At 42.5% G+C, this 27,347-nt stretch overlaps 1 protein-coding gene across 4 annotated transcripts; it reads left to right on the top strand.

The window, feature by feature from the left end:
* The first annotated feature begins 10,703 nt into the window (after positions 1-10,703).
* On the top strand, positions 10,704-27,252 carry LOC142566258 (uncharacterized). 4 transcript variants are annotated; one of them, XM_075677103.1, is made up of 9 exons: positions 10,704-10,958; positions 11,034-11,072; positions 14,262-14,307; positions 15,639-15,685; positions 20,177-20,339; positions 23,467-23,715; positions 24,759-24,830; positions 26,755-26,843; positions 26,943-27,252. In XM_075677103.1, exons 1-9 carry the CDS (start codon positions 10,794-10,796, stop codon positions 27,009-27,011), a joined length of 939 nt encoding a protein of 312 aa, XP_075533218.1. In that variant the 5' UTR covers positions 10,704-10,793; the 3' UTR covers positions 27,012-27,252. The 4 variants fall into 4 exon arrangements, with proteins under 4 accessions (XP_075533218.1, XP_075533217.1, XP_075533220.1 ...); XM_075677102.1 differs by having other exon boundaries at positions 10,705-10,958; positions 20,177-20,366; XM_075677105.1 differs by lacking the exon at positions 23,467-23,715 and having other exon boundaries at positions 10,705-10,958.
* The last annotated feature ends 95 nt before the right edge of the window (positions 27,253-27,347 follow it).

The raw sequence follows: 27,347 nt of genomic DNA, 5'->3' as shown, positions 1-27,347 counted from the left end.
CACTTCCAAGACAGGGAGCAATATTCTCGTTTGGTGACATCATGAGATAATTTCAATTCTGTATGACGTATCATCCAAGGTGATGCGTCATTAGTGTGAGCTATTACCCTAAGCCAGTTAAAGTCACATAAAGATATATCAACAAAAGTGATTGATCCAGCCCTGGAAATGTTGCTTTGGGATACTACATTATCATCAGTCATTTGCAAGCTACGTGCTTACGCTGTACTACGTCATGTTTAAGTTTGAAAAAGAAGCAACAGCTAGACAGTGCAAAATGCCGACCTTGCTTTTAGTTTAACAATATAAAATACTAACTTTTTAATCACGATAGTACATCATTTACCTGCAAAATGAATAACTGTATTAAAATGATTATGTTTAGCTGGGAGGTTCTCAGACTTGTTTGACAAGTTGATAAGTGCCTTCGTAGCCGCAAAACACTATATATTAATTTGAAGGCTGGTGATACTCTGCAATTTAATAACTATATGCCAGGAAATATACTAGTAATTTTAAACATCAACACATACATTCCTTAAGAGCCCCGTAATTTAAGAGAATGGAATGCTTCAAATTATTTTTAATGTGAGCCAAACTTCTTGCTTGGCACATATTGCTAATTGAAGTTCCAGTTTGCACATTCTGATTTCCTCCCTCGCCTTTTTTTCTCTTCTGTGCAGATATTGCTTGCCTGTGCCTACAAGAACTGTTGTGTCGAGACACAAGAACCTTCACTCGTGGCCTGTGACAGCAAGCTCTTGTGGGCAACCAGTGCTTTCCTGCGAAGGCTGGCCTGCTCTCCCAGCGGCGCCAATTACCTTCAAGATTCCTGCATGATCACCTTTGCTGCTATTTGTCGCTCTCGTTAATTACACTTTCTGCAACTTTTCTAATTCTTTAGGTAAACCCCGCAGGGGCGTCTGCGCAAGCAGGTGTTTGGTGTGTTGCGACACCACGTACCCGAGCACACGAGGGTTGGACCCTCCCGCGTGTAGCCGTGCGCGGCTTAGCCGTGTCTGGGGAAAAGGGGATCCAGGGGGTTGAGCCGATGCTGGGTGTTTGGACCTTTAAGGCCCCCCGGCGGTGGCAACACACCTCTTCGGCCTCGGCTTCACATAGACGGCACCTCCAGACTGACCCACCTGGAGGAAATCGGCCGTCGCATTTTCCTGTCCTCCTCGCGAATCTTCGTCTTTCTCTCCCACTTTTACACCTTTCCTGTCTTCTCTTCACTTCTTATCACTTCCGTATTTCCTGGCGGCAAGGGTTAACCGTGTGTAATATATCCTTCCTTGAGTATATATATATATATATATATATATATATATATATATATATATATATATATATATATATATATATATATATATATATATATATATTAGGTTATAGCGGCGATGCATGGCTGGCGTCTGCAGGTATTCTTCCAACCTTGTAGCGTCCCCTTGTTGGGCTCGGTGGTGGGTGGCCACCATCGCCGCCGAATTTTCCTGCTCTATATGGCAAATAACTTTCCTCCGCTACCTGATCGCTCCCTGAAGAGGGGGCGCACCGATGAAGGGCCCCCTACCACGAAGGGCCAGCAGACCTCCGAGCCTGCCGGTCCCAGGGCCACTGCTCGTGCAGACAGGCCCGAAAAACCCCCGCGCGTGCCCGCTGAGCGGGCGTCATCCAGCGCCTCCGACGAGGCGATGGATGTAACAAAAACTTCTACGGCGTCTCAGACGCCGAAGGAACGGCGTTGCTCCCTGGAGCGCGCCAACAAAAAAGAAATACCCCGCATCAAGGGGCCTGGAAAGATCCCTTGAGCCAACCTAAGTGATATCTCTTGACACACAGCACATAAACACAAACAATATGGATACACAAATATTACACTGGAACGTGAGAGGTCTGATCCACAACCTCGATGATATCAAAGAACTCTTACACAAATACAAACCAAAGGTGCTGTGTGTTCAGGAGACACATCTTAAATCTACGCAAACAAACTTTGTTAGGCAATACGCTATTTTCCGGAATGACCGAGATGACGCTGTTGAATCGTCCGGAGGGGTAGCAATAATAGTAGGCAGAGGCGTTGCTTGTCGGCAACTGCAACTCCGAACTCCTCTTGAGGCAGTTGCTATCCAAGCAGTGCTATTCAATAAACTAGTTACTATCACGTCCGTATACATCCCCCTAAGTTATCAACTCTCTAGCACAACATTTCAAAGCTTTATTGATGAGCTGCATCCCCATTACATAGTCGTCGGTGATCTAAACGCGCATAGCCCACTGTGGGGCGACTCTCGCTGTGATGCGAGGGGACGGCTCGTAGAAACCATCCTATTCTCTTCAATTTCCTGCTTGCTGAACAAGAAAAAGCCAACATTTTACAGCTCTACACACAAAACATTTTCGTCGATAGATCTAAGCATAGCGTCCAGTACAATTGTGCCATATCTGGAGTGGGATGTCATTAATAACCCTTATGGAAGTGATCACTTCCCCATCGTTCTAAACCTTAAAAAACAAAGTGAGCGTCATGCACATCTTCCTCGATGGAAAGTTGACTCAGCCGACTGGACAAAGTTTTGCGAACTAACACAGCCGCCCTGGAATGATATATCTGAACTTAGCATAGACGACGCAGTAGCATACATTACAGCGTTCATTATTGATGCTGCATCAGTATGCATTCCCCAAATAAATGGGTCGCCCTCGAAACGACGTATTCCATGATGGAATGAGGAGTGTAAGGAAGCCAGGAAAAAGCAAAACAAGGCTTAGAACCTCCTTCGTAACTCTCCAACTACAGAGAATCTGATTAATTTCAAGGCGATCAAGTCGCAAGGTAGAAGAACGTGCTGCCGCGCTAAACGCGAAAGTTGGAAAAGCTACATAAGCAGCATCAATTCACATACAGACGAACGAAAAGCCTGGAACAGGGTGAACAAAATAAAAGGCCGTGAAACTCATCCCTTACCTTTATTAAATACACAAGGAGACACTCTTGAGGATCAGGCAGATTGTCTAGGATCACATTTTGAGCACATTTCCAGTACATCTTATTATACAGATACATTTCTAAAGTACCAGCGACTAGCAGAACAGATGAATTTGGGTCGGAACAGCTCATCCAATGAAGTATACAATTGTCCATTTGGAATGGCTGAGTTCCAGGCCTCACTGAACTGTTGCAACAAGTCCGCCCCAGGAAGTGACAGAATAATGTATGAGATGATCAGACACCTACACCCTGAAACCCAAGAAACACTACTGTCACTCTTTAATTCCATGTTCTCTGCTGGCTACATTCCTTCTGTTTGGAAAGAAGCAATCGTAATCCCTATTCTCAAAGAGGGCAAGGACCCTTCCTCACCCAACAGTTATAGGCCTATAGCTCTGACAAGTTGTATAGGCAAATTATTTGAGAAGATGATTAACCGTCGCCTCGTATATTTTCTTGAAAGCAACAAGATACTCGATCCCTTTTAGTGCGGTTTTAGGGAGGGTAGATCCACAACAGATCACCTTGTCCACATCGAGACAAATATCCGTGATGCCTTTGTCCACAAACAGTTTTTCCTGTCAGTATTTTAGATATGGAGAAGGCATACGACACAACCTGGCGCTTTGGAATCCTCCGTGACCTGTCTGAAATGGGAGTTCGAGGCAACTTGCTGAACGTGATTCAGAGTTACCTCTCCAATCGCACATTCCGTGTTAGAGTTGGTAACGCTCTATCTCGTCCATTTACGCAAGAGGCTGGTGTTCCACAAGGTGGTGTGCTGAGCTGCACTCTTTTTATTGTCAAAATGAACTCTATCCAGACTGCCATACCACGTATATAGTATGTTTTATTCTGTATATGTGGATGACATCCAGATAGGTTTCAACTCATGTAACCTAAGTATCTGCGAGCGGCAAGTACAGCTTTGCATAAATAAATTATGTATGTGGGCGGACAAAAACGGTTTCAAGCTAAACCCACAAAAAAGCACATGCGTCCTGTTTTCTAACAAGAGAGGCATACTTGCGGACCCCGCAATAGATCTAAATGGAGAACGGCTATCTGTGAGCCATGAACACAAATTCCTAGCAATCCTTTTAGACAGTAAGCTGACTTTTGTACCACACCTGAAGTATCTAAAATCAAAGTGCCTCAAGACTATGAATCTGCTGAAGCTCTTGTCACGTACATCTTGGGGAAGCGACAGACGGTGCCCTTTATAGCTTTACAAAAGTTTAATATTAACACGGCTTGACTACGGAGCAATAGTCTATAATTCTGCTGCACCTAGCGCTTTGAAAATGCTAGATCCTATTCACCACTTAGGTATCCGCCTTGCTACAGGCGCCTTTAGGACTAGCCCTGTGCAACGCCTCTACGTCGAATCAAACGAATGGTCATTGCACTACCAAAGGACATATTTAACTTTCTGCTACGCCCTGAAAGTTAGCTCAGAAGTTAAACATCCTTGTCATTCTACTATATGCGACTTGTCCACTGCTAGGCTGTTTCGTAACCACCCGGCCACTAGGCCCCCACTGTCCCTCCGGTTGGAAGCACTCTCAGAAAATACAGGGGTCCCTCTTTTACACAATGTCTTAATAGCTCCTACACGGCTTCCACCGCCTTGGGAGTGGCAGACTATCAAATGTGACATCTCTTTCTTACAAATATCGAAACAAGCACCTGAGGCTTACATACAATCACATTTTCTTGAACTTAAAGAGAGGTACTCCTGTGACGAATATTACACAGATGCTTCGAAGTCTCCTGCTGGTGTTGCTTACGCAGCTCTCGGACCCTCATTTTCAACATCTGGGCCACTAAACCCACACACCAGTATCTTTACGGCAGAAGCATACGCTATACTTTCGGCTATTGAAAACATAAGGCGCAGAAATGTCGCTAAGGCTGTTGTCTTTACAGACTCATTAAGTGTCGTGAGAGCCCTAATTAGCTTACGAAAGCATAATAATTCCGTTTTGAATTAGCTGTATAGCTTGTGCTCCGCATGTGTGTGCAACCAAGCGATTATCCTATGCTGGGTACCTGGCCATAAAGGTATAAAAGGCAACGTAGCTGCTGACGAAAACGCTACGTCAGTGAGTTTTAGCGACACAGATGGAAATATCCCCATTCCTGCCACAGACCTAAAGCCCTTTCTGCGCCGTAAATTGAGGAAACATTGGCAAGCAGAGTGGGATACACAAACATTGAATAAGTTACACATCATAAAACCAAAACTACGGAATTGGATAAGTGAGAAAACAACACGGTACAAGGAAGTGCTTCTTTGCCGATTAAGAATAGGACACACTTACAGTACTACTATCTCTTGACTGGCGGGGATTCTCCTACTTGTAGTAGGTGCGGCGATAGCTTGACAGTGCTCCATGTTCTTATCCAGTGCCCTGCAATAGAAACAGAGAGGAAGAAGTATTTCCCTTCTGCATATCGGGAAAATATACCACTTCACCCTGGATTTTTTCTCAGTGATGAACCGCTTTTTAAACTGCAAGTAGTCCTAGATTTCTTAGCCGAAACCGACATTCTGAAAATAATTTGGCCAGGAAATTTTAACACGTGATTACCAGCCCTTGTATTCAAGGGCCGTCTTGATGCTTTAGTGTAACTGTAGTCTCGTTTTCGTATGTTTTTATCAAAACACAACTGCTATCGTCCACGTCCATAACTAATGAGTGTTATTATTTTACTAGCTATATATTTACGTCATATACAGCGAAAGTTTTTAGGCCCTTATACAGCCATGTCACACCTACGATAATAAATTCACTGTCCACGCCATTCAGAACAAATCCTTTAAATTACCATTTGTCATGGCGCTCTTTGGTCATAACTGGCCCTTGCGCCATTAAAAACCACATATCAATTTTTTAGGTAAAGTTTCGTTATGTCACATTGTGAAGTCAATGTCTTGCTGCCTTTTCACTTGAAATCATGTTTTACGCTCTGCATGAAAACCTCAACGTACACTGTATCAAAAAACAGAAAATAACAGCACATTATGATTTATCTTTCAGTTCCAGTAGCATGTAACATGCAAGAAATTCACTAATGGGTTGTATGCCCAAGAACTGGCCAATATTTCGGCGGTGTGCTTTGCAAGCATATGGCGATACCTTAGAAGGGGCACCCACAAAGTTGCAATTTACTTTTAAATTAGGCATGGGCATCAAAATAAAAATATTTATATTGCAGGATAGAGCGGTGCACAGAGCGGTTTTCCAAATGTGAGCTATTACTTTTATTTTTTTAAGACTTAATTCATAGCACGACGTTCTGTTTCGTATACTGGTGTTATGCTATCCTGCCACCTGTAACTGAAGCAAGGATGTAATTTTTGTTTGAACTGCAGCGTCACTGACAAAATATTTCCCAGCTAGAAACTATTTCATTTAGGTGGAGACCCTGCAGGGCAGTTTTGTTAACAATAATGTGCTTCATACGGAAATATCATTCTTGTTTCAGTCAGTGGGAACACATTGGCATGTTATCAGCATGCAATATATATCTTAATTGTTTTATTCGCAAAATAATTCCGACAGGCGGCATTCAATGAATTGCTCTGAGCAAAATGCACTAATCGACCAATAAGCTGTACTAAGCTATTCCCATGGTTCACATCTGAAAATACCTGCTCATCACTCTATCCGACAATATAAATTTTTGTCTAATCCACAAAAAAATTGTGGGAATTTCTAATAAAATTCAGTTGTTCTTGTCAAGCTGTCCGTTAGCCAACATTTAGCGTAACCTTAGCAGGGCTTACTGGAGTACTTTTAGACGTGCACGTCTACAAACTGTATTAATGAAAACAGGTACTAGACTTTTGAATTAGCCGTTCAAGACATCCTTTGGACATCAAATAGCTGCTTCCGTGTTTCATGTGATTGCTGTCATTGCTCCCGCTCATAAAACCTCGTCGGGAATGACTAGAACCGTGTCGCTGGCAAGTTTGTCCAGGTATTTAAGACACCGCACAACAGTTGTTTTTCGACAAGCCTTGAAGTATTGGCCTAGATTTAGGTGCACGTTAAAGAACCCCAGGTGGTCTAAATTTCCGGAGTCCTCCACTACGGCGTGCCTCATAATCAGAAAGTGGTTTTGGCACGTAAAACTCCATAATTTAATTTAATTTTTTTTGAAGCATTGGCCACCAGATACATGAGAAGGGCACTGCTTACATCGCTACGAAAATGTGAATCAAACAGGGATCAAGTACGAGCTACGACCCACAAAACTACTGTAGTCTACGACGGACAGCTACCTTCCTGCTAGAGTGCACATAGCAAGGCCGCCACCAGTGGCGCGTCCGTCGCAGGCTAGTTCTCGTTTAGGAACGCTTACTTTCCCTAAATAAAATAGTTTCTAAGGTGGCGACACTCTTTGTCCTTTGTGCTATCCTCCTTACTCTCACGCTTACTCTCAATCCTCCTTCATTCGAGTCTGTGATTTGTGCATTGCTTGCACGTGATGTTCTAATGGCTAGAGGTGATAACACCTCTAGACTCTAGACCAGGAAGGGTCAAAACTAATGCGCATGCGCAAGTAATCCGGTCGGATTTTTTCCGAAGTCGTAGGCAAGACATAGAACGTAGTTTTAGACTGCACGGCAGCTGCATAAAAAGGCACACCTCGCTGTACTATTCTGTATCAGAAGCTCGGTGCAACAGCTGCCACCGGCGCTTGGGCCAATGAGGAACGCAAACCCACTAAAATGTTTTCGCCCGCGTTTCGTCGCCTGCTACCAACGGCTGTAGCATCCGAAGGGTCCGGAGAGTCCGTCGTTGCACAGCACTATGCAAAAGCGGCGCACGAGCAGACATGCGAGTTATATTTGTTTTACGCAAGCACCTGTATTCCCATACATTAGAGCCTTGCGTCTGCTAAACGTTGCTTGTGAGACAGAGTATAGTGCACTCAAGACAACGTTTTCGTTTTTCTTTTTTTGGCGCGGAACACAGCCCGCATTGGAACTCTGAAACGTCCGTATTACCAGGCCGTCGGGGCTAACGCGCAGCCGGATCTCAGCGTCGGTGGTACATAGCCTGTCAAAGTAAACAACAAACATTCTTATTTTTCTACGTGCCCTGATAGGTTTTGAGCTTTTCTGGGGGCGCTTCGGTACTGTGACGAGAAGGAAACAAGCAGAAAAGGACGAGTGTTGCTAGCTCAAAAACTTGTTTTTCTTTGGACTTTAGGTGCAACGTGTTCGTAAACTGCACATTTCTTCGCCTGATGGTCGTACGCTACAGAACGGGCTTCTGATAACCACTTTGGCCAAGCTGAACATAAGGTGGACGGCCACGGTACGAACGGCTTAAAGTTTGCTATTGCGAGTTTTGGGAATATGTTTTTGTTAGCTTCAAACACAAGACGTATTTTAGACGTTTTGACAAATGCGTTTATCAGACGTCTTGACATAGACCAATAATAGCTGTTCTTAGCGGTTTCCAGACGCCTCCTAAGACGGCTGTCACACGGCGCACTTTCCATCGCGATCGAGCTCCATCGAGATCGAATTTTTCGGTTGCATTTGCTTCCGGTGTGGAATCTGCTGGAAGGAGCCAATCGCGGTCGAGAATTTCGGTCCGGATCGTACTTGATCGCGATCGAAAGTGGCCGTGGGACATAGGCATAAAGAGTTTTGTATTACATGGGTAGCACCAACAACGTGCCTGCAATTTTCCATCAAATCTCTGACAAATTTCATCTGGAGCAGTCATTTTTCCGACACGCCATCCGACGGATATGATTTGATATTGCCATTCATTTTTTCCTGGAAAGATACGGCAACGCCATATATTTACCCGCCGCCACGGCTTAGTGGCTATGGTATAGCGCTTCCAAGCACGATGTCGCGGGAGCACATCCCGGTCGCGGCGCTCTCCCACCCCACTTTCCTCCCTCGCGCGCGCGAGATTGAGCCACCATCGTTGGCTAGCCTTGGCACGCTTGCACTCGCACATACAGCATACGGAACGCTTTGACGAGGATATTGCACTTGGACTTTACAGCGAATATCACGGCGACGCCGACGTTGGAAATGCGCATGGAGTGTCCATATAATTGCTGTCGCATTAAAACGCCTCTGCCCCGTTCATTGGGAGCATGTTAAAGATCCCCTGGTGGTCAGAATTAACCCGGAGTCCACCACTACGGCGTGCGTCACACTCTAAGAACAGTTTACACCCTTTGGCTTGCCCCTTCTGCCACACAAAAATAATCGTCATCGGCCTTGATGCGTTTCCTTTCTTTATCGCTGCAAGCCCGGAACTTTCCAGTGACGAACGGCACGCGCGTTATCAGAAGGGGCACTCCAAAGGGTGTAAACTGTTCTATGCTGATAACGCGCGTGCCATTCGTTACTGGAAAGTTCTGGGCTCGCAGCGATAAAGAAAGGAAACGCATCAAGGCAGATGACGATTATTTTTGTGTGGCAGAAGGGGCAAACCAAAGGGTGTAAACTGTTCTTAGAGTGTTGAAAACTCGGCGTTTACTACTTTTCTGTCGAGAATGCTGTGTTGCGCTAATAACGCGCAAGCCGTTCGTGACTTGGAAGTACCGGGCTCGAAGCGTTAAAGAAAGGAAATGCGGGCAGGACAGATGGCGATTATCTAACGTTGTGGGACAAGAAAAGCCTCAAAGGGTGCAACATTTTTCAAGAGTGTACGGAATTAGTACCATTAAACTCTAACACAGAATTACACCCTTTGGGTTGTATCTACCCACACAACGATAAACGTCATCTCTCTTGTCCGCATTTCCTTCCTTTAACGCTGCGAGCACGGTACTTCCCAGTAACGAACGGCATGCGCGTTATCAGCATGGCATATAGCATTCCCGACAGGAAAGTACCGGGCGCGGCGTTTTCAAGAAAGGAAACGCAAGAAAGGCAGATGACGATTATCGTTGTGTGGCCTATATACACCCCAAAGGGTGTACCTTTGTCTAAGAGTGTATAACAGCAGCATCCAACTTTCTAGCACGTTCCACATGCAGTCGTAACAATTTTTTTATAGCGCATTCTGAGACAGTTTGCACCCTTCGGGACTTATCTTTTCACACAACGACACTCTAAAGCAAAATCGCACCCTTTGGATCGCATCTTGCCACACAACAATAATTAACGTCTTCTGTCTTGTCCGCATTTCCCTTTCTTTAACGCTGCGAACCCGGTACTTCCCAGTAACGAACGGCATGCGCGCTATCAGCACACTCTAAAAAAAGTTTGCACCCTTTGGGGTGTATATCTGCCACACAACGATAATCGTCATCTGCCTTGCATGTGTGTCCTTTTTTTTAACGCTGCGAGCCCGGTACTTTCCTCTAACGAACGGCATGCGCGTCATCAGCATGACATAGCATTCCCGACAGGAAAGTAGCGCGCGCGGCGTTTTCAAGAAAGGAAACGCATCAAGGCAGATGACGATTATCGTTGTGTGGCAGATATACACCCCAAAGGATGCAAACTTTTTTTAGAGCGTAAGAGTGGATAATCGCGTGACATATCGAAGAGAGTGCATCGAGACTCGTAATAATTTGAATTATTACGTGTCAACTGATATGGCTTTGCTGCACTGATCGGGGTAAGCGCACATTTGCATTATTATCATAACAGACATCATCATCATCGTAATGCGCATCAGCGCCACTCGGTGCACTTGTAGCAGCTAGGGTTGGAGCACGGGCCAGAATTCCAGTTCACGTTGAACAGCCTGCGTGGATCTTCTAAAATCGTGCAGTTGACGCTCAAGACGAAGGTTCTAACATAATGGAGCATCAGCGCAGTGATGGTAAACCCCCTGGTAAACCCCCTGTTGATGGCAACAAAGTAATACCACTGCCGTGTTATGGCCGCGGCTCCAAACTGATTCCCTTGGAAGAGCTGCCGTTTTTTCAGTACCTCAAGCGACAGGCTACTTTGCACGGAGGAGTTGTGAGTTTCATGTGCTAGTTGAGCTCTCAGAACGTGCTCCTTGGCTTAAACTGTTTTTAAACGTGTGTTTTACAGGTTGTCCGAGAACGAGGGCACCCACCGCAGAAGCACCATGTAAGCCTACAATAGCTTTTGTAGCCGATCCTGTAATCGCGATGCGTACAATAACCGCATGCTGCATCGCTAAACGTCGAAACTTAAACATTTTAATTTTTTCGAACATGCGCTCATTTGCATTCGAAAGTGAGGTAGAGTAGAAGATGTTTTGTACGGTGCAGCATTTTTCCACGCTGTACTTCACAGCTTCGTCGTAAGACGATGTGCTAGCTAGGCTAGGCCTAACCATTTGCGAGCATTGATCTACGTAAGCACCGCAAGGGCATAGAACCATTTGTCTGCCGGAAATGTCATGGCTTGACGACCGGTGTTCTCATGTTCCTGCATGCGTACAATATTATTTCTATTCCACTCTTTCCATCTTTTTACTGTTCGTGAACTGAACACTCGGATGCCGTTATGCCGACATTGCGCCGCCTCGTGCATTGTCGTGTGGATCGGCCACCACTACGCCACGTATGTTAAAGAAAAAAAAGAACATGAAATAAATATTTAAAAGATCGACCACGTCTGCATTACCGCGGTATGTTCGTGAAGGCCCGCCAGTTTGCAACGCAGTGTGTAAGTTGATTTGTAATGTTGCGTTCCCTGTTAATGGGAAAACTAGGGATAATAGGAGATATAGCAGAATTATTTCATTATCAAGCTTGATGGAATTCATCCTGTGCTTATATCAATGTAATATATATCTGCTTTCGTTTCTGGCTATAGGACTACCATATTTTGCACAGCAATGGTCACGATGTGAGATGGGCATTGTCAACCATTGTGACTCACCATTATATGATTTGCATTAGGAAAAGGCTTCTTCTCAGCTAGTTGTAGATAATTTTAAGCAAATCAAACGAATGCAATCTGTAACTATGTACAAACTAAATCCAATACCATAGGAGCTCCTGACAGTCGTTTGCCGGTGGGGGCTGATTGTACCACCTGTCACAGCGGAAGCGCAACTAAGGGTCTTAGGGATGTATAGACATCCTGTGAGACAGGGTAGTTCATGGCTTTGAAACTTCCAATGGCACAGCATGGAATTGGCATGTTCAATAACAGAATGAATGTTTTTGGAACGTGAGCCTACGCTTATGCCTTCCACTCCGCGTCATCGGTGATTTCATGGATGCAGTTGTTGAATCACCGGTGACTGTGTTTTTGATGGTATGTTGACATTCCTAATGGCATTGCTGGACGTTTGTGTCATAATTTCGCCCTTCACAAGAGGCTTGGTCAAGATGTCCTCATTGCAGTGTTGGGGCTAGAAAATATTTCAAGAAATCAAGCTTGACATACATACATCTTCTATAGGTTGTTGCTCTGGTCGATATGCCTTGCTCGATTTCCTCGCCGATGCTTCATAGGCTACAACCCCCCTCTGCTCTCTCACTGGCGGTCATAGCAGGTTTCTGTTACTTCAGCATCCGGTGAAGGTATGCACCTGGTAGGTGCTGCTCACATGGAGCAGTGATGACAGCTAACCGGAGCAATTCTCTCTGATTAGGAACTCAAGACGAGTTAATTCTAGTCAGATTTCTCAGTTACCTTTGGTTAGTGTGATGCCTCTCGCCGAGTTGAAATAGCACTGCAATGCCTAATAGTAATAGTGCACCAGAAGTCTACCGGTGAGGCGGCCCGTATTAACAAAATCCAGATTTAGGTCGCCTTTCATGCGCTGCAAAATTTGTTTGCCATTTTGTTTTCTTCAAAGCATGGTCGCAGTTACAGTGATTCAGCGAAAGACATTGACATTCCAATTGCTTGAATATAATGGGCACACTTCAACATTACCTCTGTGCATTAGCTCGAGAAGCGGTTAATCACTTTGAGCACGCTGATAAGTGAAAATTGAGGGCTCACAAGAGCATCAAAACAGTGCCACCAAAGAGCAAGCAACTCGAATAGTGAGCTGATTGAGCTCATAGACTCTGCTGAACCTCTATGTCAAAGCATAATTTTATATAGGCCGTGGCAGCTTCCGAAGAAACACTTTGTGTGTTTCCATCGCTTGGAATGCTGCTACTCCAGCACAAAAATGCCAGCGGTTTTCACGGTGACCACATGTCTAGCGATGTACATTTTTTAGGTGGAAGCGAATAATTTTGCCTTTGGCTTGAAGTTGCAAAGCAAAAGTTGCACCCTTTCTGTAGCAAGAGGGCACATGTAGTTTTGGTGCTAACACAACACTGGCAGACCGGACCCTCCATACCAGTGTTGCCACAACTTGCCATGTAAGGTGCTGAGAGCTCTTGCTCCGACCCACCTCCTGAGCAGTGTCCGGAGCCTATAGCAAATCATAAGCTCGATCATACAACATTATAAAGAACGACCATCTGTCGGTACATATACAGTAGCCATGTAAAACTGAATTTGTGCAAGCTTTTTTCATTGCATACCAGGTATGTGCATTTTGCTCAGCTAGTAGCAGAAAACATACCCACAGTTTTACAGTGCATAGGAAAAAGGGCTTAGCCATATTTCCTCACTATGTATGATACTTTGGTGGCACATATGAGAGTCAGCGTTGTGTGTAATACACTGTATGCAAAACTAATTACTATGAGAGCACCAAGACAGGCATGGTTTTATTACTACAATATGTCAGCTGTGTCCTGCTCTTAAAGTACGTAAACATTTTACACAAAAGGGTCATGTTCTGTGAACATTCTTCTGACTTTCTTAAACAGACTTGCCATTTGTCGTACCGGTGGCTCATACCTGCAACATTCTGCCCAACGCTTCACATGAGCCATTGATGAAGTGAACAAGAAATAGACCATGAAAAGAATCATTATGAGATGTGGTCCCAGACCTATCATTTGAGCAAGCTTTCTCAATAGTTTCAAGCAGTGGCTGCAGCTAAATGAGTAATGCCAAGCTTATGTGGTGTGTCGTGAGTGGAGTTCTGCGGCTCATGTATGTCAGCAGATCCTGCATGCATGTCTTATTTACATGGAAGTTTGTCTTCTGGTGCACGAACCATGTTTAAGATTGTTGGCAATAATGGCAGCAGTGTGCTATTTGTGACTACTTCTGCACCATGCATTCTATGACTTAAGCAGTTTAATTCGAAAAGTTTCATGTCTAATGAATGTTTAATTATACTGTGCATTGTAAACTCAACAGCACTGTTTTGGAACTCTATTTCCCATAATTAAATCGCTTGATAATTGATTATTCATCTCTTGACAGCAATCATCGGATGAATCGTCTGATGCGGAGCACAACAAGGATACTGGTAAGTTCTGGTGGCTCCCATGAGACTCCACTTTGTGCGCCAGCTTTGAATGTTGGCTTGGAACTAATGCAACGTAAGTTTTTCATTTCGTAGTGTAATATAGAGTTACTTTTTTCATGTTAGGTAGAACTCAATTGGTGAACAGGCTGCCCTTTTCTCAAGTTCATTGCCTTGTAGTGTCTCATTCTTTAGATGCATTTATTTCTGTCTTTGAGACTGATGGCAATGAAAATTCGCATGAAATGGGCAGAATAGAATGTATTAGTCAAATGCTGTGGTTCTGTTTCATTCTCTGCTTTCTTTTGCCTGAAGTTGTGCTGCATATATAGCTCAAGCTTCCTGTGATATTCATGGATTTACAGAATAGTATGCATGTTCATTCATAAAATTTGCCTTTGGTACTGCTTCACTCAATTATGTTTTATCTTTGCCTGGAGTTCTACAGCATGTATAGCTTATGCTTCCCATGACATTCATGACGATGAGCAAAACGAGAACAAGGTGAAAGCAGAAGCCAATGTTTCGACTAGTGGACTTGTCTTCTTCAAGGCCTTGAAGAAAAGTCCACTTGTCGAAACGTTAGCTCCTGCTTTCAACTTGTTCTTGTTTTGCTCATCGTCTTGAATTTCCATCTCCCGCCTTCCCAGTGTTTTCCCATGACATTAATCTGTTTGCAGAATAGTATTTATGTTCTGTCACAATTGCTTTGGTTCTGCTTATCTCCTTTATGCTTTATTTTTCCTGGAGCTGCACTGTTTAGGTAGTTCAAGGTTCTCATGCCATGGACGTATTCACATTTGCACAGAAACTTCAATCATTCCAATGCATACTTACTTGGTGTGCTTTACTTTAAATGAGGTTTTGTCCTGTCGGTCACTTCACCAGAGCAGTTTTAGGAAAGTGTGAAATTCCAAGATTTATGGTATCACTTGCATCATAATTCTGCTGTGGTGCCATTTATAGTGCCCATTTCAATCAATCAATCAATCTTTTATTTTTGGCAGGATCGACCCCAGAACCCTTTGAAGGGTTGCAGCAGCAGTCTGTTAACATGTGAGACTGTCAAGGGACTACAAGACAAACAAAATGGATATTGATACTACTATATAATAATTTTTGAGCACAGATTGAGTTAACAAATATGTTTTAATAGAACAAGCTTCATTAACAGTTTTGCAAGGTGAATAGATGAAACTTAACAAGCTGCTTGATTTATATAAGTATTGATTTCTAATCTGAGAGGCTTGTCATATTTATGTTACAAACTCGGCAATGCTTGTGTAAGTTATAAGTGTTTGTGGTGCTCTGTTTAATACTGTTAATTTGAACAGCTGCCCAAGAAAGGAGTGAAGTCCTGTGTCAGCCATCAACCTCACAGGTTTTGCTAGTTTCTTCTTGTAGACACGGAACTGTGTGGCCTATCCTATAAAGATGCATATGCATTCATGCATGCCTATTTGCTTTATTTTGCTTGTTCAGCACCTTGCATGGTTGCCTGCATGATGCCTGCATGCTTTGATTGAGGAAACGTATAGCTATATATTTACTTTCAGGCTGTGAAGCATATATACACGTGGTGTTTCAGAAAATGTTGAAATTTCTTAAATATGGATATAATATGAGATAAATTATTTCCTCAGGATTGCTTTTTTGCCACAGAGACACGCATTTTAATATAATTTGAGGCAGTAACTAGGCAAGTGATTGTGCAAATTAGAATTTCACCAAGAGAGCCTGACGAGTAATGCTAACGCAAGACTTAAATCCTACCATCTGTGAAGTTAGCTATCTTCAATAATGCAAAACCTTGACACTGCTATTTTCTGCAGTCTGATGAATTCTAGCCAGTTGTACCCAGAAAACCAAAAACCTATTAAAGATGAGTGATCCATGGCAGAGGATAAGGGATTTGTAAAGGATGTCATTTGTAAAGCTGTGTTTGAAAGGAAAATTTTTTTGAAGCCATATTAGCAAGGAGGGAAAAATGAGATCTTCTAAAGAGCTAAATAATGACTGCCATTATTTTCTGAAAGGTATGTGTATAAGGGAAACTAGGCTGCAGTTAATGAGGGATCAAATGTTATTGGACTTCTGCAGCAGGACGACCTTCCCCAACTTCCATTTGTAAGAAAGCTATACATTAAATCATCAGCTAGTTGGTTATTCAGGAACTTGGTTAAATCATGTTGGCAGGCTACTTGGTTTGAATCCATGATAGTGTGTAAGCATGACTGAACGAGGATGTAAAAAGAAACAGACAGCACTGTCTCTGTGTATATATTTCTTTCTACGTCCTCCTCTTCAGTCACGCTTATACACTCTATCATGGTTATTTAAACTTATGTGGGAACAGCCTTAAGACAAAGGTGAAGGCATATGGATACTATTACATCGGGATTTTGGTTTCGAAACCGCAACTTTCCTTGTCCTCAGAGGGTGCTGACGTAGTGACGCCGAGCCTATTTAAGGTGCTGCACTTTCAATGAACAGACTCTCACCCTCGGTCCCCATCTATGTCTTCGTCTCCCTTCAGGCCGCCGTCCGGGTGTGCCCGGCGTGGCAATCATGGCGACCACGTCGACATAACGTTTCTGGGAACATGCAATCGGCGCAACATGTCATTTTCCATGAGACTTCACCTGTGTTCATGTCTTTAGTGCTGTTCTCGCCTGAATATGCCAGAAAGCGCTAATTGGCTAGATATTTTTGCTTTGACATGCTAATACTCCTGTCAGATAGGCAAATTCGGTGTTACTTTGAGCTAGTGCACTTCATCATTAGTGCCATTTGGAGGCTATCGCATAGATAGCTTTAGTAATATGTCTGGTTTAGTAACAGTGTGCAATATGGCTTCAATTGGAGCTAGTTGTTACAGCATCGTTTTGTGGACTGCACTGGAATTTTTACACGAAGGACAATAAAAAAGAATCGTGTCTCCTTCCTATTGTACTTTGTGTAAAAATTCTAGCACAGGTAACCTAATCGCTATAGACACTAAAATACACTCGCCAGTGACTGCGTCTGCCATTTGCTGTGTCAAAGTATGTAGCATCAATAGCAGTGATTCAGAAATAATGCAGGTAAAACTATCTTTTATTGTGATAGCAATTATATGGGTGAAACTGTGACTTTTTTTAGATTTCAAGTATTATCAATGTTCCCATGCCACTTGTAATAAAAACCGCCAATACTTAACCACCCTCAGCACTTCACTTTCAAATGCACAGTGCTTTGCACAAGTGTCAGGTGCAATGCAGTCTTTTCTCGGCTTGTGATTATTGATCAGATTGTTGTTGTGCAATTAATACTGCCTAAAATAATTAGATGTGCCTATGGATTTACTTTTGGACACTCAATTCCATATGACTCTCCTTTCATGTGTAGCAGTGTGCTGTCAAAGTGACATTTGCTGCAGCTTCGCTGAATTCGCCTGTGTAACCTAGGTGTAACACAGTTTCCAGGTCGAAATGAACAGTGCATAGTCGTTCAGACCATATATGCTGATGATTAGGCATATTTTTTATTTAGCCTAGGTGTTGTCCATGAAGCTCTGCAACCATGTGGCTCCATGAAAAATGACTAGACTGGTTGGGGTAAAGCTTCTCTTATCCCCAGAAAAAATTTTCATGCAAACATCTTGACATATGCAGTTAATGCAAAAACACAGTTTAGAAAACGATAATTGTCTGCCTGTATTCTTAGCATACTTGAAATGAAATTTACGCAACTTTTGTTTCAGAAGCTTTTTTGTTAGTGTACAATACCTCTGTAAGGTAGCTCCTACTTCTAGCTCTGACGTCTTGTTTACTTTAAACTTAAGCACTGTTCTTTTTATCAAGTGGGCTCACATAGCAACTGCATTTTTATACCAAGATATGTAGTTCCCTAGTAGCAGTGCCCTGCATAATGGCAACAAATTCACAAGAACCTTTCTTATTTTGAACCTCTGAATTCTTCCATTGCTGTCTTGTGCATCCCTAGTTAAACAAAATGAGCTTCCCAGAGTAGAGTGCCTCATAATTTTAATGCCATTTCTGGTGCATGCTTTCATGCAAACCATACTCCGGTGTCACACCAAAGAAGTAGTAACTGTCTGTCAAAATACATTTCTTCCTACGATTGAGTTTCCAATTTGGGCTTGATTGTTTTGGGGCTTACTTTACCTTTAAGGTAATTACTTTAAGGTCATTAGTTTAAAATGTAATTAGTGAACATTCGTTAATTAGTCAATTATGCATTTCAATTTTTTGTGCAAGTAATGTCCACCTCTTCGAGTAGACCAGCTCATGGACTAGAACTGTGCTATCTTCGACAGGCAATCTTTTTTTTAAGTGTTTGCTGAAACACTCGGTATATGAGTCAAGAACTTTATTAATCACTTTACTCTCATTGAGTGTCAAAGTACTTTTACCCGATTGGCTACATTACAAGAATGGATTAGTTAATATAGGATCAAGGTCAAATGTCATTATTTTTAAAATTCTCAAACGTGCAGTCCAGTTTTTGGAAATTTAAGGCTGTACTGCACTTTTGAAGTGGAGCTTGAAGGCATCCAGTGAACAAAGCATTTTTATATATATTGTCGAAAAGCTTACTGGCACCAGTTTTGAAAAAATTGTCCATTTCATTTTCTTAATTTCCTGAAGGAATGACAAAAAGGTGACAGTATGTGCACGTGGGCAAGCAACGTTTAGTGGAGGGCCTGTCTGCCTACATGTGCCTTGAAATACGTGGGCAATCCATTTTGTGTCATAGTGCAAAAAGAAGAAAGGATGTGAAATTGGGGGGAGGGGGAGGCTTTTCACTACAACTTTAATGGCAGAAAAGATGAATCTGCTGGTAGTCACAAATTCCTACTTTACATAGACGTGCCTCAAGTGCTGATCGTTTTCAAATTGTTACTGCAACATTTGCGGTAAAGTGAGTAATTAAAAAGTTAATAATAGTAAATATTAACTTGTTGAACATATCATTCCTCATGCAAGTATGCCAGTATCTCTGAATGATAGTCCAATGTGTACTTATGTCACAATTTTTAAGACTTTGCGCATCTGAATAGCGACACTTGTTATATAAGTGGAGGGTGGGGGGTCAGAAGAATCTGAGAGGGCTTCTGAAATACAGGCAATACAAATTTGGAACATCTTTAGAAAGCATTCATTTATCAAATTGTAGCTGTGTATTTATGTGCACATTACGCTATTTAAGACTTAACATAATTTATGCAATGATAACTGCAGACTAAGCTTCTGAAAAAGCAGGCATACTACATGTTTTATGCAACAAACTATAGAAGCTGCCTAAGAATTATAGTGTGGCAAGAGGAAATGAAACTCTGTCAATGTTGTGAATCATCTCATCCTAGTTTTCCTAATTAACGTTGGTCCTAAAGAGGTATGTCATGTCAAAGAGCAAATGTTAGTTTTAGTTGGAGTAAATCCTGACTGCACTTATCAAGCTATTTAGAGCTCAAGTAACACTTCTGGCTTTTGTGCCCATTCGAAAAAAACCCTCCATTTACCAGTGTCATACATGAAGGATCGCATATGCATGCTGGGCCATGGATAATCTTAACGATTCTATTCCAGTTCTTTTCCTTTGCACAATTTGTCAGTGGTCCTAGTTCCACTCCTCCTCTATAATTACCACGATTGGCCGGATTTGAGCAGTGAATGATAACAAAGGATTAGAATCAAGGTGAAAGAATCGCTAGATTACCATATACTGACCCTGGTTTTCCACATTTCGATATGTTGTTTGCTGTGAGCATGTGGTTGATATATTGTGCATGCTGTTTGAGCTGTTGTGCTTGCATGCCACTCCCCTTTTTTACTTTATATGGTGGTTACTATGTTCACTCTCCTTGCAGTCACCAGGGCCCCAATCTTTGTACTTGGCTGACGGACACCGCTTCATACCACTTACGTCTGGTCCACCAACTTCCTGTCACCAGCAAACAGACAGGCCCAGTCATTCAATTCAGCCATCTCCACCAACCACCAAGCAGTGCCACTTGGTGCCTCCAGTGAAAGGTTTGCCAAAGGGACCATTGGGGTCTGGTGAGCTTAATTGCTTGCCTTTTGTCGCTCTGCTTGCCTTTTGCCTTGCTTGCCTTTTGCCATTTTCAGTGAACTAATGAAATGCAAGAAAATTGACATTTTGTAGCAATTTCAGTGAAACATTTAGAGGCGTCAGCAGATTTAAAAAAGGTTCGTTGTGAAATGTCACTGGTGACCCATGTACATAAGACATAAATGTGTGGTGGTTGCTGCAGCACTATCATTTTCCCATTGCCATCTCTGTGCAACCTAAAGATATTTTTAAATGGTTTATGCAAATGTGAATATTGACTTCTATTTGTGTGTTTGTTTTTATTTGATTGGGCATACTGTATATTTTTGCTTTTTTGTGATTTCACTTGCCCATATCTCATGGTGGTGGTGGCACTGCTGAAAAAAAAACTGCATACATGTGAATGAATACGAACAGCAACTGCCCTGCTGTATCAACTTCTGCATGAACTACACTACCTTTTTTTTATTCAGCTTTTCTTTTATGTGTGTGTGTGTGTGTGTGTGTGTGTGTGTGTGTGTGTGTGTGTGTGTGTGTGTGTGTGTGTGTGTGGAGAGTATTCAGGTCATTGCATTCTGTCATGGAGTTATATCTTGTGCAGATAACTATTCAGTCTAAGTCTACTGACAATTACATTTATATACTGACATCAGCATCCTTACAATGTGAACATAAGACCCAAAATAGCATTCAAATGACTCGCTCACAACTTCAGTGATGCTGGCAGTACATGTATCTCCAGCTAGCACACTTCTCAGTTTTTTTACCAATATCGATAGCATAAAGCTTTCATTCACAAAACATGTGCCACAAACTCCAGTAAAAGAAATTGCTCGAACCAATTGGAAATTTCCAGTTCTTTTTTGGGACACCCATTGGAAAAATAGACAGGTCCAATTGCACCATGTGCTTGTTTAAACACAATTCTACCGAATTGGTCTCTGAAGTGGACTCGTTGAGATTAACATGAAAAACAAAGGAAAGTGGGAAAAAAAACAGATGGGCCCTCAGCTTGACCTGACACCAACATTCTCAAAACTCCTTTCAAGAAGCATACTCATGCATGAACACACTATAGCAATTCTCTTCATTGACGTAACCAGAATTCACCACTTCACTATACGAGGGATAGATGTCAGGCGCTATATATGTAAGTGATATTTGGTTGACTAAGTTATGCCAGTGGTTCATGGGACATTGGTAAAATTTCAAGACATTTTTACCTTGATAGAACGCTAAATGCTAAACTCCATTGATCACACCAAAGTACAAAGATCTTCTACTTGAAAACTAACATGAATAATTCTGCTATTATTATCAACTATTTTGTTGTTTCACGAGGTTACTCGTGACTTCCAATGGGGCCATTTCGCATACCAAGCTCTAGAAATGTCCAAATGGAGCCAACTGGACGTCTCATGATGCCCAATTTGAATTGGACTTAGCATGAAGCCCAATAGGAACTTGTCCCTCCCATGATGTCCAATTGGAACCAGCTGGGTCTCATTAGAAAATCCAACTGAAATAGATTGTTCCTTTTCTCTCTCTCTCTCTCTCTCTCTTAGTTTTTATTTTTGACTGGGACGTCATGCACTACTGCATTGCTGATAAGAGTGGTGTGGGGACCACCTTGATTAATAAAACCACACCTGCACATGAATTGCTTGCTTTGGGGATGCTGTGCTCCTTTGCTTAATACCCAAGGTGTGGCTCGATCTGTTATGCCTCTCTGATGGTGCATAAACTATGAAGGCCTTTCTGGGTTTGCATGTCTGCATAATGCCATACAAAGGCAGAACTGTTGCCTTCATATGCACCTTGTCAACTTGCATCTGTGAACTTCCATTGGCTGCATGTGTCAGTGTATATACACATGCTCTGGTGCTTAGATTTTTGCTCTCTTATTCTTTTTCATTATCCAATACACGGACATAAGCACCTCTATATATATAAAATTCAAAGATTGCGTGCAAATGGTGTAGCTGATGAATGTTGTGTGGGCCACTTAATCTAACCCACTGTAGTGCAGGAAAATGTAGTATAATACAATAAAACTTTGAGTGGAAGGAATTTTTTTGTTTTGGAAAAGATGACTAGGTAGACAATATGGTTTGGCCTGAGCTCATGCCAAATCTTGTGCACCATTTAACAAAGGGCTCAGTAATATTTAGAACTGGTGCAGCAGTCAGTCACTGTGCCTGTGATCAATTCATCTCTTCGTGTCATTGAAACACCGTTACTTTGGAAAGACTGCACTTTATCATAGAATTCAGTTTATTCGCTTGTCTTGTTGCAGCTAAGGAACCTTTGAAGTGTGGACAAAAAGTCTCAATTGTGCAGACAATTTTTAACAGAAACTGCCAAGGACAAGTCCGCCTCTTCCATTGAGTACTTGGAATAAGATGGGAGGAAAAGATGCTGTGTACTCATGGAAGGATTAGGAGGAGGCCAGGCTTATCTCATGCTGAATGCAAATGAGCACAAATTGAAGAAAAATGAAAGGACTGGCCAGCTTTGCTGTGGATATCAGTATGCAGAGGTGCAGATAAATAAATGTGAGGTGCAAGACCCACACAAAGTGTGTGTGTTTTTTTTTAGCCTCGCGCCTTACATCAACCTGTATTGATAGGGAAATAAATTTATCATATGCTGCTTTTGATGACACGATCGTGTTAGCCACAGCAAGCTGACTGGCACATGTGTCACTTGTTTGTAATAACATAAACTACCAGCCTGCTGTTTCAATGATGTAACCTGCAAGTTTCCTCACCACGGCACTGGACTTGGAGTGCATTTGAAACAGGTAGTGTCAAAAGATGCAATTAGTGATCATGATCTATCTGTACCAACTTACCCAATTTTCTGTTTGCTTAAGTAGTACATCTTTAATTAGTGATTGTTGTTGCACTCTAGGAGTTGAGCCTTCATACAAGTTGACATCTGCTTATTAAACCAAAATGAGCAATATGCAAAATTTTCAATACCCTGTTAAGTTATGATGAGAGTCTTCTACACAAGAGTAAGGTTTATACAGAGTCTATACAGTCGTACAAGTGCTGCATCCAAAGACAGGATTTGACTATGCAGATTGTCATGGAGGTGCGCGAAGGAAAATGCCGGCAACATCTCCTAATAGAGGACAAGGCGTGTCTTGGTCTCCGAAGAAGGCACCTGAGCCTCCTGCCAAGAAGGTTGCCTTTGAATCTGACACCTTGAGCCATCCTTACGACCACAGCTCATGGGCAGAGTTCCTCACCAAAGGTGTTGCTGAAGACCTCGTTGATGACTCGGAGGGTGATCTGACCATCTGCAGTGGTGCTGAAGCACAGTACTGTGGTGAGAATTGATCAGTTAAGAAGATTTATGGGGTAAAATATTGTATCTTATTTTAATGCGGAACATTTTTTTTTTTTCTTTGCAAACCCTCCCGGACATACCTGACATTGGCTGCTGGATGCTGCTCTCTTGCCGAATAGCTCATACTTAAAACATGGAATTACGTGCCCGCATGGTGGGATTGAACCTCAACCCCCCCCCCCCCCCGATCCAATGCTTCTATTAGGCCATAATCACATGCGTACTTTTATCATACCAGTGCCAACTTGCTCTTTGAGATGATCACCGTGTGTGTAATTGTGTAGCATGAGAATGTGAGAGCACATACGTGCATGCTAGTTTCCTTTATGCCAGACTCAGGAAGGAAATGGGCAAATTTCCTGCATTAATCACTAGGATAGGCATAATAGGAAGAAAAACAGAATGCCAACCTAAATGGCGTTGTCTAAAATTTCTTAAAGGTTTTGGCTTCCACACGAAAGCCTTGTTCACTATAAGCCTATGAAGCCTCTTAAGCCCTTACTTCCCGACTAGATGAGATTTCGTGAAACTTGATTTCATTCAAGTACGACAGGCATATGGCCAAATAAAAAACTGTGAACAAGGTTTCCATGCGGAAGCTGAGACGTTTAGGAATTTTTAGACAACTCCATCCTGGTCGGCGTTCTGTTTTTTTCTCTGTTATGAGGTACCCAGAGTAGAGAACTCTGGGAACCTCGTAAATGTCTGATCGTTACTCCACAACCAGACATTTTGTCAAGCTCTTGACTTCACATTAGGAAAGCTTCGCTTCACATAGATTTCAAGATGTGGGTTGGATATGGATAATCAATCTTTTAATGTTTATTTTTCTCCAGCTTCCTGCTTATAATTTTTGTGATAAAGAAACTGCTATTTTGGTCATCTGTTTACTATTTCAAATGAAAGCTAGTTGTCACATATTACAACTCATTTGAAGAGGAGAAATGCAACTTCTATTTACAATTCCTCGTGTTGTCACTTTAAAAAGGATGAGTAAGACACAACAATAATGTATTGTGCAGATACGCTGATGTTCCCGCTTGATTTGGAGGATGAGGTGACAGTCTTCAATGAGGATGAAGCAAAACGGCATGGTGAGAATTGACCAATTAAGGAGTTAAGAGTTGAAAGTTAGAACTTTTTTTTCTTTTTTCATATTTTCTGTAACTTTCTGCATGTAAAAATGTGGGGGGGGGGGGAAGCTGCTTTTTTGTCATGTGCTTACCATTTCACATGAGTGCTATTTCATAGTGTAGCTCATTTGCAGCGAAAAACACAACTACTATTCACAGTTCCTAGTGATATCACTTCAAAACAGATGTGCAAGAGACAAGAATGCGTTGTGCAGGTACATTGATGCTCCTGCATGTCACACAATTAGTTTGTAGCACTGCTAGTTTTCAGTTATTTATTTAAAATTGATGAGCCTGTACTTGTTTACAGTATGCTGGGTATGTATACAGGGTCTCCCACGTAACTTGAGCCATACTTTAAAAATATGCATTTGCTCATGGCTAGACCAAGCCAAGGTAATGTTGTTTGCCAATGCTTGGAGATACTCAAATTATTTTGTGCATTCTGCTTAACTAGATAATTAGTCTTAATTAATCAACTCCTTAATTATTATAATTACATGAAAATTGAACGGAAAGGGAGTGGTAAGACTCACATTAAAAAAAGGCATGGTATATGGTCATGTTTGTGTTATGAATTAATGCACTGGATTACGAAAAAGAAGCAGAGGGAAATCGCACGCTGAGAAGACCAATAAACATACAATGCGACGCAACTTGAGAAATAATATTGAAATATCCAAGAATTTAGAAGACAAAAAAAAGATTGAATCGTCGTGACTGTACATCACAGTCACCACGTTGACGTGTCCACAATGAAATTATTTTTCAACAGTTCTGGTAGCGTCCACGCAACAGTGGTTGCTAGTGTAGTGTCAAATGCTCATATACTGCGGCCTAAGGCTCAGGGCACGCGCACACACACGGTGCGATAATGCACTCACTGCGAAAGCAAAACATTGTACGTGGACATGCATGCAGACGTGCAGTCAGTAGCTGCGAACCCGTGCGATTGCTGCATTGAGGCTTCATTCTGTTATGCCCCATTTGGTTATATAGACAGCCCACTATAAGAACATATTTCGCATAGTTTACTTTCAGTGTTTGCCTACCTTTCATGCAAGAAGCCGGTTCGGGAGACTCCATCGCGGCAACCGCCCGTAGTGGCGTTCACTGTACGCATTCGGTAAAAAGATAGTGTCTGTAAGCGATTCTGTGCTTTATGTTTGTCCAAGATTATTATATCGACAGTCAAAAACTTCCCTCATTTTGAGAGTACCTACATAAATGTCCAGGAGGGCTGCCACGTGGTGTTTTTATGAAGCACCGTAAGCGAAACCTATAAGAAGTGCGCCGCGTGATCCCTCATACTATGCAAGGAAGGCGCTTCCGACAGATGGCGACTCCGTAACTCCTCGCCCCCAATATCTCTAATATTTTGTAGGGCTATTTTGAAACTGGTATGTGCAGTGTTTGCTCTGTGTGTTGCCCACTTCAGCCTTGAACACTGCTGTTTCAGTTCACACTGATTTACCAGCCCCTATTGTAGAATCATTGTGCCTTGTGAAACATACTTATTACATTTTGCATTAAAAATCAGTTGCCCTCAACATAAGCAAACTATATCATCTAAATGAGCCCCGCAGGGACGTTGGTGTCAACAGACATCTTGTGTGTGTTGACACCACATACCCAAGCACATGAGGGTTGGACCCTGCCGCGTGTAGCCGAGCGCGGCTTAGCTGTGTCTGGGGAAAGGGGTATCCCGGAGTTTAAGCCAATGCCGGGTGTTCGGATCTTTAAGGCCGCCCCCCCCCCCCTGTCAGGCCTCTGCTTCATGTACTGTATCTTTAAAGAATTTGAGTGTCAAGTCTTGAAACCTACTCCGCATAAAAACAAACCAAGCCATGGCCTCACTGTGCCATGGGTAATTTCGCTCATGCAGAGTTGGACAGTCCATCTACAGAGGGGAAACCTGCAGCAGCGGTCAAGGACGAGCCCATGGAGACAGAAGAATCCAAAGAACCCAAGAAGGTAGGCCGCAGCTAATTGGTTGGCGGAGAGTACTCTTTCTGCCCCTACCTAAGCTGTGCCTTTCAACACGTTGAAGCTTCTGTGTTGGCTGTTGTGCAGGATGAGGTAGAGTCAGAAGGCTACGAGATGATTCGGGACCCTCGTCTTCCTCTTGCACCCCCAGAGTGAGGCTGTCTGCAACACACTTGGAGAGCTCATCCAGGGAGATCAAGAAGGATAAGGGTGCCCAAGACAAGGGCAACTGAAGCAAGGATAAGCAGTAGCCATGCTTGTCTTGACCATGGGCTTTTCCAGCCGTCTTTTTTTTTTTTTTTTTTTTACCATTAGTGGTTTAAGGGAACATGCACAAAAATAAAAAGATGCTTCCCGTTACCCGTGGGATGGGCTGTTGTCATCCTACAAATGTCTATTTGTCATTGTGTGTGTCAGTTTCTACCAACTTTTCTTTTTCATATGAGAGCAGTATAACTGAATGTTCATTTAAAACTTCTTGTGAAATTTTTT

This window comes from Dermacentor variabilis, unplaced genomic scaffold, assembly GCF_050947875.1.
Source record: "Dermacentor variabilis isolate Ectoservices unplaced genomic scaffold, ASM5094787v1 scaffold_12, whole genome shotgun sequence".
NCBI classification, from domain to species: domain Eukaryota; kingdom Metazoa; phylum Arthropoda; class Arachnida; order Ixodida; family Ixodidae; genus Dermacentor; species Dermacentor variabilis.
Note: the sequence above shows the minus strand (reverse complement) of the source record. Positions and strands in the feature narration are given on the sequence as shown.

Coding starts and splice junctions, on each gene's coding strand:
- LOC142566258 (XM_075677102.1), top strand. CDS start 10,794: ATGGAGCATCAGCGCAGTGATGGTAAACCCCCTGGTAAACCCCCTGTT. Junction 10,959..11,033: donor CTACTTTGCACGGAGGAGTT/GTGAGTTTCATG, acceptor TGTGTTTTACAG/GTTGTCCGAGAACGAGGGCA. Junction 23,716..24,758: donor TGCTGAAGCACAGTACTGTG/GTGAGAATTGAT, acceptor TGTATTGTGCAG/ATACGCTGATGTTCCCGCTT.